Source organism: Lampris incognitus, chromosome 6 (assembly GCF_029633865.1).
Source record: "Lampris incognitus isolate fLamInc1 chromosome 6, fLamInc1.hap2, whole genome shotgun sequence".
Classification (NCBI taxonomy): Eukaryota; Metazoa; Chordata; class Actinopteri; order Lampriformes; family Lampridae; genus Lampris; species Lampris incognitus.
Window position 1 is genome coordinate 14,142,361 of NC_079216.1, and position 15,527 is coordinate 14,157,887.

The following is a 15,527-nucleotide window of genomic DNA, read 5'->3' on the forward strand; positions in this document are numbered from 1 at the left end:
CAATCATAATACATAACATACATAATAAATACACAGACTTGTCATGGGTAGAGCCTAAATGAGGTCTAAAATGAACATTTTCTTGCAACAAATGAATTCTAGCGTAATTTTAGAATGTCTGGGGTCACTGTGGACTTTTGTGACTCCAAAGAGGGGCGACGAGCCAAAAAAAAAAGGGTTGGGACCCCCTGCTACAGCTTGTCATGGCCTGCTTGTGGACAGTACACTTACCACGCGTGAGTCCCCGTGTGGTTGTTAGTAAAGCGGGCTGACGGACAGCTGTAGCCTCGCACCTGCTGTGAGCCGTCTTATTGGCAGTAAGACATGGGGGCGTGGCCAGTGGTGAATCCGGATATCCAGTAAACGATAACGGGTTAAAGCATTGGTTCAGGACCTAGATAACTACATTATCTTGTATGGATTTGGCACAGAAGTAACCTCATATCATACATATGGGTAGAACCCCCCCCCCCATCCGTTCAAATGTTGCAACGTTACATTTTAGTGAAACATGTAGGTTACAGTACCAACAGTCACCACGAGATGGTGTCTTGATACTAGTTTTAAACAAGCCTATTAAAAACCCATCTCAGAGCTCAAATTGCAGAGACAGTTAACTCTATTCAAGGTAAACGCCCTCATTGACGACTTGCTCATGTATATCTCAATACACAGATAAACTGGGACTGGACTACAAGTGTAATGGACTTCACACCGACACACAGCTTGCTCGTTCACCTAGGGAGGAAATTGTGACCGGGTCTACTGAAGCAACACGACATACAAGCAGTCAGTAAGAACAGCAACATTTATTTAACATGATATAAAACAGATGGGATATGACTATTTGCATATCAGCTCTAGTATGTAACCGTATACTGGATAGTGGATACGTCCTCCCATCCTGCTGTACCATGTACAATATATACACAGCGAACCTCTGTTAATTACAGTTTTTATACACACACACACACAAAAAAAGAACTTTCATGGATCCACGAAACTACTTATTGCTCCTTACATGTGCTGTTCCTTTTTCAGTTCCAGGACCCAAAACCCAAACACTTCATAAAATGGAGCCAAACTCTCAAAAAGATTTCCTTATTCCAGATTAAATAGATCTCTCGGCAATTAAAAAACCCCAGCCTAGCGTCTCTTAAGCCAAAGACATTCACGTGTGTGTCGACGGTTGTGCAACAGGGACTGCGGAAGGTCTGGCGTATAGATCATTACAACCCGAGGCAAAAGAAGTAAAAAGACTCGATTCTCTCCGGTTCTCCGTCAGCCATTTAGTGGCACCGCCTTGAATAATAAATCGACTGTATCGTATATACTCATCTCTTACGTAGACCGTTAAGGTTGCTTAGACTTAACAAGCAAATGTGAAAAGGTTGGTGATGCTATTGACCGCCTTGTGTAAAAAAAACAAAAAATAACAAAAACAAAGTGAATTACAAAGAGTTCATGTGTACTAAAATTCTTTAAAAAATATGTCCTTTAAAACTATATTAAACTATTGGTGAAGTGTGAACGTAAAAATTTTGGCTTGGCCTGTTTTGAACAAAGCGGGTCATCGAACACACGCACGTACACACACGCACACACACACCAGTCCAATTTCAAACAGGAGAATTGAACCAAAAAAAATATAAATAATAGGAACAAAATGGCATAACTGCAACAGTATCAAAGCCTTATTGTCTAGCCACTGTCAAATGGAGGGGGGGGGTTATGGGTGAGGGAGGGGCAACCACAGGGGGGGAGACAGAGAAGGTGGATCACATCGTCACATTGAAGAATACAGAAGATGGCGGTAAGGCCCCAGTCCCCTGACTCCGCTGTGGTCTGTGTGTGTGTGTGTGTGTGTGTGTGTGCGTGTGTGTGTGTCGGCATCGTCAGGAAGGGAGCTTCATGATGGCAGTAGCGGGCCGTCCTTACACCTCCACGGCTGGTTCCTTCATGTGTAGGTCTTTACTGAGGACAGAGCCTGGGCTGCAGGACAGGCACAGATTCAGTGGTGAGGATGAGGGCAAAGGTCAAAGTCAGCTCCAACTTTTCAGACAACAGCACGACATCACAGAGCAAACACGAGGGGGTTCATTTCCTCCTTCCTTTTCAAAACGGCCATATTTTTTTCAGAGCGGGCTGTCCTCACATCAGATGGATGTGTGCAGGAATGACTATGAGGAGACCTTAAAAGTGGAGCTGACCTGTGTTGCTGCCCTCTGGGCCAAATCACTGACAAATATCCTGTTGTGTGAATTTACACTGGGTTCGCACTCGCATACGTTGCGTGATGGTACATGTGTATTTGGGGGATGCGACAGTTTTAACGAATAGTGTTGCAGATTTTGTCTCCACTTCCATCTTTAATGAAAATCAAATTCAATTTTCCACAATACTACCACAGTCTCGAGATGTTTGTACAGTTGGAAAGCATTTTAACCAGACAGATGGAGTCAAACACACACACACACACACACACACACACACACACACACACACACACACACACACACACACACAAGCCACAAAGTATATGTAAATGGACGAATTAATGGAGGCTCTTACTGGTGCTACTACACACACATGAAGTGAGACCCGTCAGCGAGCTGGGGGTGTGTATTAGGAGACAGTGGATGGGGTGGGGATGAAGACAACACGCTTTTCACTGCAACGATACAGAGCAGCAGGTTGAATACACACGCACTCAACCACGCACACATGCACAAGCACGCACACACACAAACACACACGTGCAGAGACAAACGGACATACATGGATGCGATAGCACACAGAATGGTAAAAACAGGGTCAGAAGCTACAACAGAAGATAAAACGATTAATAAAACACTTGGATTATTGTGATTAATGCTATTATCAAAATCAATGGCTAACAACACAAACTTTTTGGTTATTTTTCCCCCATTTTTCCCCCCCAGTTGTACTTGGCCAATTACCCCCACTCTTCTGAGCCGTCCCGGTCGCTGCTCCACCCCCTCTGCAGATCCGGGGAGGGCTGCAGACTACCGCCTGACAGTGAGGAGTTTCGCCAGGGGGACGTAGCGCGTGGGAGGATCACGTTATTCCCCCCCCCCCGGTTCCCCCTCCCCCCTGAACGGGCGCCCCGACCGACCAGAGGAGGCGCTAGTACAGCGAGCGGGACACATACCCGCATCCGGCTTCCCCACCTGCGGACACGGCTAATCGTGTCTGTAGGGACACCCCAACCAAGCCGGAGGAAACACGGGGATTCGAACCAGCGATCCCCGTGTTGGTAGGCAACGGAATAGACCGCCGCGCCACCTGGACTCCCCCTAACGACACAAACTTGAGAAAAACAAATGAGCAGTACGTCATATTGCAAGGTTGATAATCAGAGGACACCAGGAATGATAAAAAAGAACAGTGCTCAAAGTAACGATGACAAAAATGCAGCCTTCTTCCCTGTGTTCCACCATATCTAGTGCTGTGGTCCTATCGCCCCAGCTCTCCTGCCTCCCCTCTCGCCCCACCTCTCCTGCCTCCCCTCTCTCTGGAGGTTGTACCTGCTACCAGCTTGCTGCGCTTGGAGGCCTCTGCTGCCAGCTCATAGGAGATATTAATCAGCTTCTCCTTCTCCTGCACTGCGGAGACCTCTTCCTCGGCTTCCTCGGGGCTCAGCGCCACGGTGGGAAGCAAACTCTGCATGCTGGGATGTACGCACGGCACACATAACATCGCACACACACACACATTCATATGCAATGGCACACATATGCACATACAGATGAACACACGCACCAACGTACACCCCCACATGAAAACACACACACACACGCACATATTATTCATGTGCAGTCATACAAATGCACAAACACAAGCAAGCAAGTCCATACACACACGCACATGGACAAACTTCAATATGTGCAACTGATAAAGCATCACGTATAAGCATTGGCTGGGCATAAACACAACGACCCCGGGACACACAGGAAGTGTCTTTAAAAATCAATTCTGAGGGCTGACATTTACAATGGAAATGTCAGCACGGTGAGGAGAGAGGCACCTGGACTCCTGTGCAAATCTGCACGAAAAGAGCAGACCGAAGCGCCTCTCGTGCCGACGGATGAAGACGACCCTCTTTCTGCTTCGACCCCGGTCTCATCTGCATCCCCGCCCCCCCACCCCACCCCAACCTCTCTTTCGTTCCTTAGGGACGGCACACCCTGCAGTCTGTCTGCAGGGACACATCAACACCGACCACCTGTAAGGAATGACCTTTCATCGAGGCCTCCCCATCAGAGGCCCGCGGCGGCTGAGGAAACTGGCCAGAGCTGCGGACAGATCCTGGTGTTTGTACCTGTTTTTGGCTATGAGGGCTTTGATGCGATCCACTTTTTTCTGTTTGTCAGCCTCCTGCTCAGGGCTCAGAGCCTCCTCTGTGTCTGACTCCACGTAGCGCTCAGGGATCAACACTTTGTCAGGCACGGACAACTACAGAGAGAGGGGAGAGGGGAGAGAGAGAGAGAGCTGGTTATTATCTAAGGAACTGTGGCATACAGAAAGATACCATATCTCTTCTCCTAGCTAATGTCCACGGGGAGCTGCGCACAGCCTAAAATCCATTTTCACATTGTACCCCGGTGTCAAATCTGACGCAAACACGGATCTCCCGTCTGACTCCGTGCACTTCGTAACCTAATCAGCCGGCACGCCACCTTCCTGTCTAATGGGTGACACATCCTGCCGGTTTGTCTTTCCTATACATGTCCACTGAGTGCAATGGTCATGTTCCGAGTAGGGCGGTGTGTTGGAGCAGCACCACTGTAATACCTTTGTGCTTTCCCAACTGCTTCTTTTGTCACACACCCTCATATTAAAATGTTCTGCTTTACAATTGCACAAAGGGGCAGAGACTCATCTCAAGGTTTCCAGTTTGGTACTTAATGAAGTCAAAACGACAACGTGGCAAGTATTAGTGATGTGAAATTGTTTAGTCGTAACACCACAGGTTATCCTCAGCTCCATCGGCCCACCTCTCGCACCATGTTGAAGTGATCAGCCTGGGAAGCCTCTTTGAGACGGGCGATCTCCTCCGCAGGTGTCTCCTGGTCCCTCACCACCTCCTGCTCCCTAAGGGAGGCCTCAAGCTCTTGGATGTCGCTGCTCATCGCCTCGTCTCTCCGCCTGCTCTGACACTACAAAGCACAAAGACACAAACACACACACACACGCTTAGAAACACCTGACTACATGTCCTGTTTTCAGCCTGTTGTATGTATGCTTGCCTGAGGTTGTGTGTCTGTATACTCGTGTGTGTTTGTGTGTACCTGCATGCTGCGGAAGGGGTTTTCTTTGGTAAATGAGGGGCTACGGGAGGGCGTGTTCTCCTGGCTGCCCAGGATGCTGAGGCCTTTCTTCTTCTCCCTGAGCGCCCCTTGCTGGTGGCGACGGATCCTCTCCAATTGCTCCTCCACACTCATCCTGGGTCGGCTGCTCTCCACTGCACACAGCTGCTGTTCCACCGCGCTGTGCGGGCGCTCCTGCAGAACAGGGAGGACATACACACACACACACTGGCCTATAAACATGGTGGATAGACTTAAAGCTAGTCTTCCAGCTTGGTGTTTTTGTCAAACTTCTGACATCAATATCCCAATAACGGTGATGAGTATTGACGTCCGACCACTGTTAATCCAAAAGATCCTTTTGAAACGAGCAGAGTCACCAATACTGATGAGTCAGCACCTTCCACACTACCAAACATAAAGCATGGCTGAACCTAGATTTTAGTTATCTACATGTTCTAGTATCTGCCAGCAAAGGTCTTTTACCGGCTTGGTCTGCTTGTTGGCCATAACAACTTCACTTTTCAGAACTAGCTGCATTATTCCTCTGCATTTGGCTGCTTTGGCGAAAATGTAAAACGCTATATGCCTCGATGCATGCTCAGTAATCCAGGTAAGGAAATCACGGAAAGCTGAATCAGTTCATCTGGACACAACGTTTATTGAGAGATACGTTTCATCACTCATCTAAGTGACCTCTTCGGTCTAAACTACCTGCAGGTATCACCACCCTTATAAGCAATACAGCGGCATAACGACCGGTTTCATATGCAAATATGGGCGTGACCATTGACTAGTTACAATGACCATGTGTTCTATTCACAGAGGATTGGGGAATAGTTGCAATCACAGCATTGTGAAGGCCCAGACACACCAAATCTGACATCAGAGAACTAGCGGTGACGAAGGCCGATTGTTGCATCGCCTCACATCGCCTGCGTCTGGGCCAAAAAGTAGCACTTTAACACACTGCAAAGACTACAGCCAACAGCCAACTAGCATGTATGTTCTGCACCTGTGTGAGAGGAACTAACTCTCCATACCAGCAGGTGGCGGTAGTCTGTATTTGTCCCTCAAAATTTGAAACCAGAAGACCCAGGACTGTGGCTATACAAACCATAAACAAAGCAGCGTTTGCTTACCATCCATCCATTATCCAAACCGCTTATCCTGCTCTCAGGGTCGCGGGGATGCTGGAGCCTATCCCAGCAGTCACTGGGCGGCAGGTGGGGAGACACCCTGGACAGGCCGCCAGGCCATCACAGGGCCATATGTTTTCTAGTTCAACTCTCACTCACTACAGACAGTGTCGTAATATAGCTACTCCTCATTGAGAATATGTCTGACAAAAAGTTGCAAATGACTCCAGATTACCATGTCGCTGTGAAAATATCAGCTTCCTGAAATGTTCAGGTGAGATGAAGACAAAAAATGAGAAGAGCCTTCTGTGTGCGGCCTCTTGACTTCGTTGTTTGCTTGCCTTCGTAACTTCTGTTTCTCTTCTTGTGCACTGATTCACTAAGCCGAACAGCCAATCAGAGTGATCTCTCTCACCAACGGGCTCTGCCGCCGATTCAACGTGCTGATCGGCCGAAAAGATGCCGACAGGGGTCCGACTAGTGCCACCGGTGCAGGACACACTGGAAAAACTAGGGCCACAGATGCTCACCAACAGCCCGACATTAGCCGACAGTGGCCTAATGTGTCACAGCCTTAAGATGGTGACAGATGTATCGTTAGGTCCCCCCCTCAATTCAGGGATGGTCATTCCCTTTTCACATAAATTACCTCTTTCACTCCCCGTTCAAACCAGCGTTCCTCCCTATCAAGGTACCGTAAACCAATACATCTGATCAGTATTTAAGGTCTGACTCTCATTATCCACTGGAGCACAAACTAGGAGTCAGGACGCTGTACCACCGAGCTGACAATGTCCCCACCGACACAGCGGCCGGGCATGGGGAGGAATCCCACATTAAACAGGCCCTGGTTAAGTGTGGTTAACCGAACTGGGCATTTGTCAAAGCCAGGAAGACGCCCAAACAATGCACCAGTCGATCAAAGAGAGGAGAAGGACAACAGCTGTGTAAGCATAAACCAGTGGTGATTCTGTATGTGGCGGGAGTGTCGGAAGAGTTGAGACATTTATTTTCCAAACACTGTGTCTCAGCTGCTCCCAAACCCTAAAACACACTGTGCTAGAAGTTGGTCCACCCCAAGGATCGGGTCCCCGGGACAAACAGAGCAATATAGTGTACGCTGTTACGTGCAAGGAGGATTGCCCTGACTTGTAAATTGGGGAAACTAAACGGAAGCTGGCGAAGAGGATGGTACAACACAGAAGAGCTAACACCTCAGGCCAGGACTCCACAGTCTACACCCGTCTACAGGCCAGTGGCCACTCTTTCAAGGATGAGGATGTGCACATCCTTGATAGGGAGGAACGCTGGTTCGAACAGGAAGAGGCCATCTATGTGAAGAGGGAACAACCATCCCTGAACCGAGGGGGAGGTGGGGGGCTACCGCCCCTTTCACACTGGCCAAGAAACCCGCTAATACCCGCTAATATCTGCCTTTGGTGGTCAGTGTAAAAGTGTACAATCGGCGTTCACTCCCAGGTCAAACGACTCTGCAGTAGTCACGGGTATTTATCGGCTCCACCTCCGATCGGCATTGATGTAAACACGATACCCAGGTAGACATGCTAATTTGTGCAATGACGTAGCGCCATTGTCCGCGTGTCATAAAATCGTGCCAGCAACTGAGGAAAAACATTTTTTGTTTGTGGGTACAGTGTGCAACAGCTCGAACTGCGTTGAGTTTGTATGGTTTGAACGAGAGATTGAAGTACAAGATATAAAAAAGTAACATTAACCACCATCTCTCTGGCTTCCATGCTGCTTTCTACTGTTTACTTCCCTGTTTTCTGGCGTGTTCGTGACATCATGAACGTCATGACATCAAAGATGACGCTGCAGAAGAAGAAGAAAAAAAAAGAAAGGCAAACTCGTCTGCTGGCAGTCAGACCTGGGTCTGCTGGCACTGTGAAAGAAGTCAATTGCAAGTCCTATCAGCCAGTAACCATTAAAATGAGCAAGTGGAAAAGTGTTTATGATTACAATATTCTCAAACTGGCAATTATCTCAAAAAGGCCCGTGATGGAAAGTATCCAACAGAGCATCTGCTAGCATGCTAGCTCTCCAAAATGCACACACAATACATGAACACACAGCCTCAACGTGACTGCTATGTATTTGTACACTCCTCCTGCCATATACGGCTTCACCTATAGAAACTCAGGCCTCGATACTGCCTGAGAACCACTGGGTAATGATGTGAACTGGTGGAGAGGTTATTCAACCTCAGGTCTCTGCTTTGCTGGAGGGGCTCGCAGAGCTAGATCCTGTACACAGTCTAAGGACAAACAGAACAAATAGAACCCCTAGTGTCCAGATCGTGTTGGAGGCAGGTATATCCTGCGGCCTTGGCAGTCTACAGGCCTGTGATATACACTCCTACCACCAGGGGCTCTGTTGCAGATGACAGCGAGTAGGTATGTCCCAGTGTGGACGTTTGCTATTGACATCGAATAGCAGCTCAAGTTTATGTAGTTCATTCTAACCAAATTTTAATTTACATCCATTTTCTCTGCCTGTGGTACACGCACGTGCACACACACGAACAAAAACACACACAAACATACACTAAAAGCTGGGGTACACCCTTCACTGTGGTAACTTAATGACATGGTTAGTAGATTAAAGTGGCAAGGACTGGAAAGTGTATAGAAACCGGGCTTGGTGTTTATTTGAGTGAAGTTCTGCAGGAGAGTATGAGTCACATGCTGGCCACAGCATCAGGGGCTCCTGCTGCCACAAACAGCCTGGTAAACAAAACAACCCATCACTGCTGGAGCAGTAAATTCTACAGCCACTCAATCCCCCCCAGTGGCGGTCACTTCTCTGCTGCCCACTGAAAACTCTGTAAGTTCTGGGTCTTACGAGGTAATGGGGCACAACACAGTCAACAGGCTGGAGTTGAGCAATAGTTATACAAAAGTGTTATAACTTTCTTGAAGTAACAGATAAGTGGCGTTTACTACCTCAGGACAATAATTACTCTAAAATCCAGAATAGAAATGTGATTGATGACTTGTGACCTCATCTAAATGTTGCCGATGCTGTTGACACCACAAAATCCAGTGGTCTGAGAATCTCATCTCATCATCGGCCGTTTCTCCGGGGTCGGGTCACAGTGGCAGCAAGCTAAGTAGAGAACTCCAGACGTCCCTCTCCCCAGCAATGCTCTCCAGCTCCTCGTGGGGGATCCCAAAGCGTTCTCAGGCCAGATTGGACATGTATTCCCTCCAGCAAGTTTTGGGTCTACCCCGGGGTCTCCTCGCAGCTGGACATGCCCAGAAAACCTCCAAAGGAAGGCGCCAGGAGGCATCCTAATCAGATGCCCGAACCACCTCAACTGGCTCCTTTTGACACGAAGAAGCAGCAGCTCTACTCTGAGCTCCCTCTGGATGTCCGAGCTCCTCACCCTATCTCTAAGGCTGAGCCCAGACACCCCATGGAGGAAACTCATTTCAGCTGCTTGTATCTGCAATCTCACCCTTTCGGTCACTACCCAAAGCTCATGATCATAGGTGAGGGTTAGAGCAAAGACTGACTGGTAAATTGAGAGCTTTGCCTTCCGGCTCAGCTCCCTCTTCACCACAACGGTCTAGTACATTGCCCGCATTACTGCTGATGCTGCACCAATCCACCTGTCAATCTCCGGCTCCATCCTACCCTCACTTGTGAACAAGATCCCAAGATATTTGAACTCCTTCATGTGAGGCAACAAACTCATCCCCAACTTGATGCTCTGATGATCTGAGAATGCTCTGAGAATCATTTGTCATAATGCTGAAGGTCCTAGGTTTGCAGGGGACCGACAGTGGTGGAAGGGACTCACCGTCCTGGGCTGGGGCTTACGGCCCTTCCTTAGGGTCACATAGGAGGCTATGGAGGAGGACTCAGGCATTGGTGACTTGGTCCTGGGAGGGACGATCCCTATTGGGTAGGACCCACCTGGCAAAGTGTGAGGGGGGGAAAGGGTCAGAACACGATTCCTGGACGTGCTTTATAACTGTGTTAGTATTCCCTGATAATGACATGCTTTTATATTATATGATATACTATTATTATTAGTTATTTGGTTGAGAGGACTATCAGTTTTGCAGAAGATTCTGTTCTGTGTACTAGAACTGACACAATACAAACAAGGGTTAGGCATCACACACACCTTGCGACAGAAAAACTAGACAACCACAGAAAACATAATCAGTGCATCATAGTATTAACATGTATGGTGCATATGGGGCACCAGCTTGTGTTTGCAGTTTTAAAAGATAAGAAGAGATTCATGGTGTATATCTAATTAGCCATCAAACCGAACCATTAAAGGAGCTGGTTTGCTTGCGATTTGTATCAATGACCTGTGTTTTTGCCTCAGATTCTCACAAAATCTGAACGCCAACTGACACGTAGTTATTTTTTTTCTTTTGTTGTTCAGTCTGGTCTCCTAGTGGTCCGTGTTGTCGTGACTGCTGGACAGGTGTAGTGTTGCCATGTAAAATTATGTCAGTGCGATAGCCCGTAATGTTCACCTTTGCTTCCGGCAGGTTCCCTGTCAGACGCGTGTTCAGATTTATCCTCCCCGTTATTCTCATCAACCTCGGCTACTGTGGTGAGCTCTGGCTCACTTTTATACAGCCGGTAGTCTGGGCCCTGCAGAGGAGCGGAGACAGACACATATGGCTCCGCTTTATGGTCATGACTCATGACTTTAGCTCCAAAATTAGATATCTACTCCTACAAAAAAACAGAACTACTGAGGAAACTAAAACAGCTACCGGTACGTTTTGAAAAATGTTGGATAACCTAGTCAATGACAAATCTCTACTTTTTACAAATTGGCGATTATAATTTAGAGATACAGAAATTTAAAGATATTTAGATTATACGGATGTAGGGTTTTGGAGTCGAACATATTTACACCAAGTTAGATCAATTCAGAAAGCATCAAAACCAAATGGAAAAATAGGAAAACAGAAACGTTCAAACTCAATCACAAGTGAAGCTGTAAGGAGGGATGAGGCACAACAAAAGCTGTAGGGAACTGAAATGACCTCGGAAGTAGCAGGACCATTCAAAAGACACAACATCAGCCCAAAAAAAGAGGAGACATTTCAAATCAAAATAAAAATGTAACAGCAAGACTTTTTGAAGCAAATCAATACATTAAAAAAACAAAAACTACATGGATGAGGCTTCAGGAAGCAAGCTGTGAAATAAAAAGGACCACCGTACGACTAAATGGAGGAATATAAACCAATGAAAACAATCCAACAGAAATCAGAAATGAGATGTCCATCAACATGACACAAGGCATCCGTCGCAGTGGATGATAATGGACAATGACAAGAGCCCTGGCTGGGGGTGGGGTCCCAACAGGTCGAACAGCCTTACACTGTGCGTGCCGTTCCTCTGGCTGGCCTTCCTGTCCTCCGGCCTGTGGAGTGATGATGGGTGCGCACGGGTGTGGGAGGACAGGGAGGGCATGGCCGGGGGGTTGGGCTCGTACGACTGGGGCAGCGGCGGCCGGGGGGGCACCAGGTCATCCTCCTAGGGATCAAACATGGCATAACGGGACAGGACAGGAGGCACAGTGACACATGGCGCCACCGGTCACCGCTCAAGGCAGTGGCCATTTGGCACAGGCCGGGCACACCAGCTGGTTCACCAGGCAGAAGATCCCAGCCTTCTATAAGGGAACTGACACGTCCACTCAGACACCAACACGCAAACTGGATGTGAGGGGAGGGGGGAAAGGTGGGGGAGGGGCAACGCACAGCAATAACAACTAACGACCAACACGGCTAAGACAGCAAGAGGAGAGCCCTAAGTGTGGTGTAATTACCTCATTCTTGTGTTTGTTGGAGATGGGTTTGGAGCTGTAGAAGGCTGCCCCGTCAGCAGTACACCTCTGGGCTTTGTGTTTACTCAGGGCCTCCATGACATCCTGGATCCTCCACAGCTCTTTCTGGATGTGGACATGCTGTTGGCTGGGAGGCTCCGTCTGAACGCACGCAGAGAACACACACACACACTCACGAGTGTTAATTAACTTGGGCAGGCCGCCGTTCAACAGTTTGATGTGGAGTTCAATGGCTAACAATGAAAGTAGGCCAGCAAAGAGCAAAAGACGTGAGGAGGAGGACAAAGTGAAAGAGACATGGAAGTGGAATGGTGTGGTGAGAGAAATGGACACGATTAGGTGTGCAGTCATGCCGGACCGGGACCTGCTTCTATCTCTGCTCAGGCAGGGTCTTCTTTGCCCCCTGCCAAGTAGGGGGGGGGGCAGAAGGCATAGGAGAGCCAGCAAGCGTGAAAGATAGTGAGAAAGAGACGAGACACAGCAAGCGAGGGCATCTGAGAGAAAGATCAAGCAACAGAGAGAGAGAGAGCCAGAGAAAGAGAGAAAGACAGACAGACAAGAGACAGACAGACAGAAATAGAGGGAGAGAGACAGAGAGAGAGAGAAAGACAGATAGACAGAGGGGCCAGGTAATTATCCCCTCACTGACAATAGCTTTGTCTGTGAGTGAAGGGTGTACACACACACACACACACACACACACACACCTCCCCCCCTGCTGGCTCCGTCCCTTCCATCTCAGCTTTGAATGAGTCATTCTGGGCTCTGACTCAAGCTTCACTAAGAAAGTAATTTCTTAGCACTTTGTCTCTGGTACTCATGATGAAGGGTTCAATACAACGCCGATCTAATTATCATCTGCCCTGTTGTCACTACAGTCCTCTATCACTCAACAGGTCACACTAATCCAGAATGGATCTAGGGTTCTCACACAAGTCAAAGAATGGCAGCCTACAAAAAGGGGGACAGAACTGAACAGGCCAAAAAAAAAAACTACCAACATGGGGATCTCCGGTTCAAATCCTCGTGTTACCTCCGGCTTGGTTGGGCGTCCCCCACAGACACAATTGGCCGTGTCTGCGGGTGGGAAGCCGGATGTGGGTATGTATTCTGGTCGCTGCACTAGCGCCTCCTCTGGTCTGTCGGTGCGCTTGTTCAGGGGGGAGGGATAACTGGGGGGGGGGATAGTGTGATCTGGTGAAACTCCTCACTGTCAGGTGAAAAGAAGCGGCTGGTGACTCCACATGTATCGGAGGAGGCATGTGGTAGTCTGCAGCCCTCCCCGGATCGGCAGAGGGGGTGGAGTAGTGACCGGGATGGCCTGGAAGAGTGGGGTAATTGGCCGGGTACAATTGGGGAGGAACCCGCCCCCCCCAAAAAACTTGGACATTTCTTTTACTTTCTCTGAAGCTATGTTTGCCAGTGGTTAGTTAGACAGAGGTAGAGAAGGATGAAAGCAGGGGTGCAGCCTGAAGGCTGGTCCTACCTGTGGGCTTCCCAGGGCATCCAGCTGCTCCAGCAGGTTGTTTTTGGCCAGAGTCACATCCACCTCAAGCTTCTCATACTCCCTCAACGACCGCTCTAACTCCTGGTGGGGGGGTGAGGAGAGACATGCTCTTTGAATCTCACTGCTTTGCTAACATGCGAACATCGAGTCTGTGCTGCACAGCACGCCACGGGGAAAACAGTGTCTGTGTTTTGCGTCAGTCACAGGATTTTGGGACACCGTGGTGGGTGGACCTCGGGGTCCGAGGGCATGCTCCCCAGGAAGAAAGTTTTGTTACATTTATTTCCACCTGGTGCACTTTGAGAGGAAAAGTAAGAGGCTAGATCTGTGAAGAACCTTGTGCTCCGGTAAACAAGTTAATCATAAACACACTGGGTTTCTAGATGGTGATGACACGGAAAAAATAAATTAAATAAAATCACACCCACAAAGCATGGCAAATGAGGTGGAGTTTAACACAGTTCAAAAGAGCCATCAGAGAAATGAAGGAAAAGTGGTTTATCTTTTAGAAGACAAAATACATCCTGGACGGGTCGGGCACATTGCCATTTCTCTGTTCAACGTTGTAGTCGAATTTTTTTTTTAGCTTTTAGCCAAAAACAGACCTACCCCCCCCTTTTTTCCCTCCTCAGTTGTATCTGGCCAAAATTACCCCACTCCGCCGAGCCGTCCCGGTCGCTGCTGCACCCCTTCTGCCGATCCGGGGGGGGGGGGGGGGCTGCAGACTACCACATGCTTCCTCTGATACATGTGGAGTCGCCAGCCGCTTCTTTTCACCTGACAGTGAGGAGTTTCGCCAGGGGGATGTAGCGTGTGGGAGGGTCATGCTATTACCCACCTGGTTCCCCTTCCCCCCTGAACAGGTGCCCCGACTGACTAGAGGAGGCGCTAGTGCAGCGACCAGGACACATACCCACATCCAGCTTCCCACCCGCAGACACGGCCAATTGTGTCTGTAGGGACGCCCAACCAAGCCAGAGGTAACACAGGGATTTGAACCGCCAATCCCTGTGTTGGTAGGCAACGAAATAGACCGCCACGCCACCTGGACACCCCAAAAATGGACCTATTTTGACCAAAAACATTTTTTGGAGCGGAACGAAACTATAGAACTTGACAGGTGATCTCAAGACATGATTTATCGACTTGAAAAGTCCATATTTCACGCGTGGGGGCCTCTAATACAGATTTGCCCCCCCCAGTGGGTGCCATAGCTGTGGGGAGATCCTAGAGAAGGGTCCAGCGCGCATCCAGAGTCACTGCCGCACAATGCCGTACCCGGTTCCCTCCACCGGCCCGCCTTCCGGCATGGTGTCAAACACCGCCCTGACTGCCGTCACGCAGAGCGCCGCAGATGTGAGGGGGGCCAGTTAGTAACTTAGCTAACGTTAGATTATCGTCAATGGTAACTTCTGCGGTAACGTTATCTGTTTGCTGTCATACACTGATAATGACACAACTGTGTTTGGACTAGTGGATAACCGCAGTGGATACTGTAACGTTAGTTAATGTTACTGACCTCGAACGATGTTGTGTCCTCAGAATGTCTTACCCCGGGAACCAGACGAATCTGCTAGTTCAAGTTTTATGTTCCATTGTTTGTGTGTGTGTTTGTGTTTGAGTGTGTGTGCGTCACAGTCTAGGCAATTAATGGGAACACTGATGTGTGCACGTATATGTGTGTTAAACATTAATGTGCGAGT

At 48.6% G+C, this 15,527-nt stretch overlaps 1 protein-coding gene across 4 annotated transcripts in view; it reads right to left on the minus strand.

Annotated features, from left to right (window-relative positions):
- Positions 1 to 796: 796 nt before the first annotated feature.
- The window catches only part of LOC130114415 (pleckstrin homology domain-containing family A member 5-like), a 122,369-nt gene continuing 107,638 nt past the window's right edge, over positions 797 to 15,527 (minus strand). For 2 of the 4 annotated variants that reach the window (XM_056282285.1, XM_056282287.1), the window contains 10 exons: positions 13,804 to 13,905; positions 12,300 to 12,458; positions 10,987 to 11,107; positions 10,293 to 10,408; positions 5,313 to 5,525; positions 5,019 to 5,180; positions 4,343 to 4,476; positions 3,549 to 3,691; positions 2,572 to 2,671; positions 797 to 1,992 (listed from right to left, as the gene is read on the minus strand). In XM_056282285.1, the coding sequence (XP_056138260.1) occupies positions 2,580 to 2,671; positions 3,549 to 3,691; positions 4,343 to 4,476; positions 5,019 to 5,180; positions 5,313 to 5,525; positions 10,293 to 10,408; positions 10,987 to 11,107; positions 12,300 to 12,458; positions 13,804 to 13,905 (1,242 nt within the window). In that variant the 3' untranslated portion in view covers positions 797 to 1,992; positions 2,572 to 2,579. Of the gene's footprint in view, positions 1,993 to 2,571; positions 2,672 to 3,548; positions 3,692 to 4,342; positions 4,477 to 5,018; positions 5,181 to 5,312; positions 5,526 to 10,292; positions 10,409 to 10,986; positions 11,108 to 12,299; positions 12,459 to 13,803; positions 13,906 to 15,527 lie in introns of those variants that run through there. The other 2 variants (XM_056282286.1, XR_008810398.1) reach the window with 2 other exon arrangements.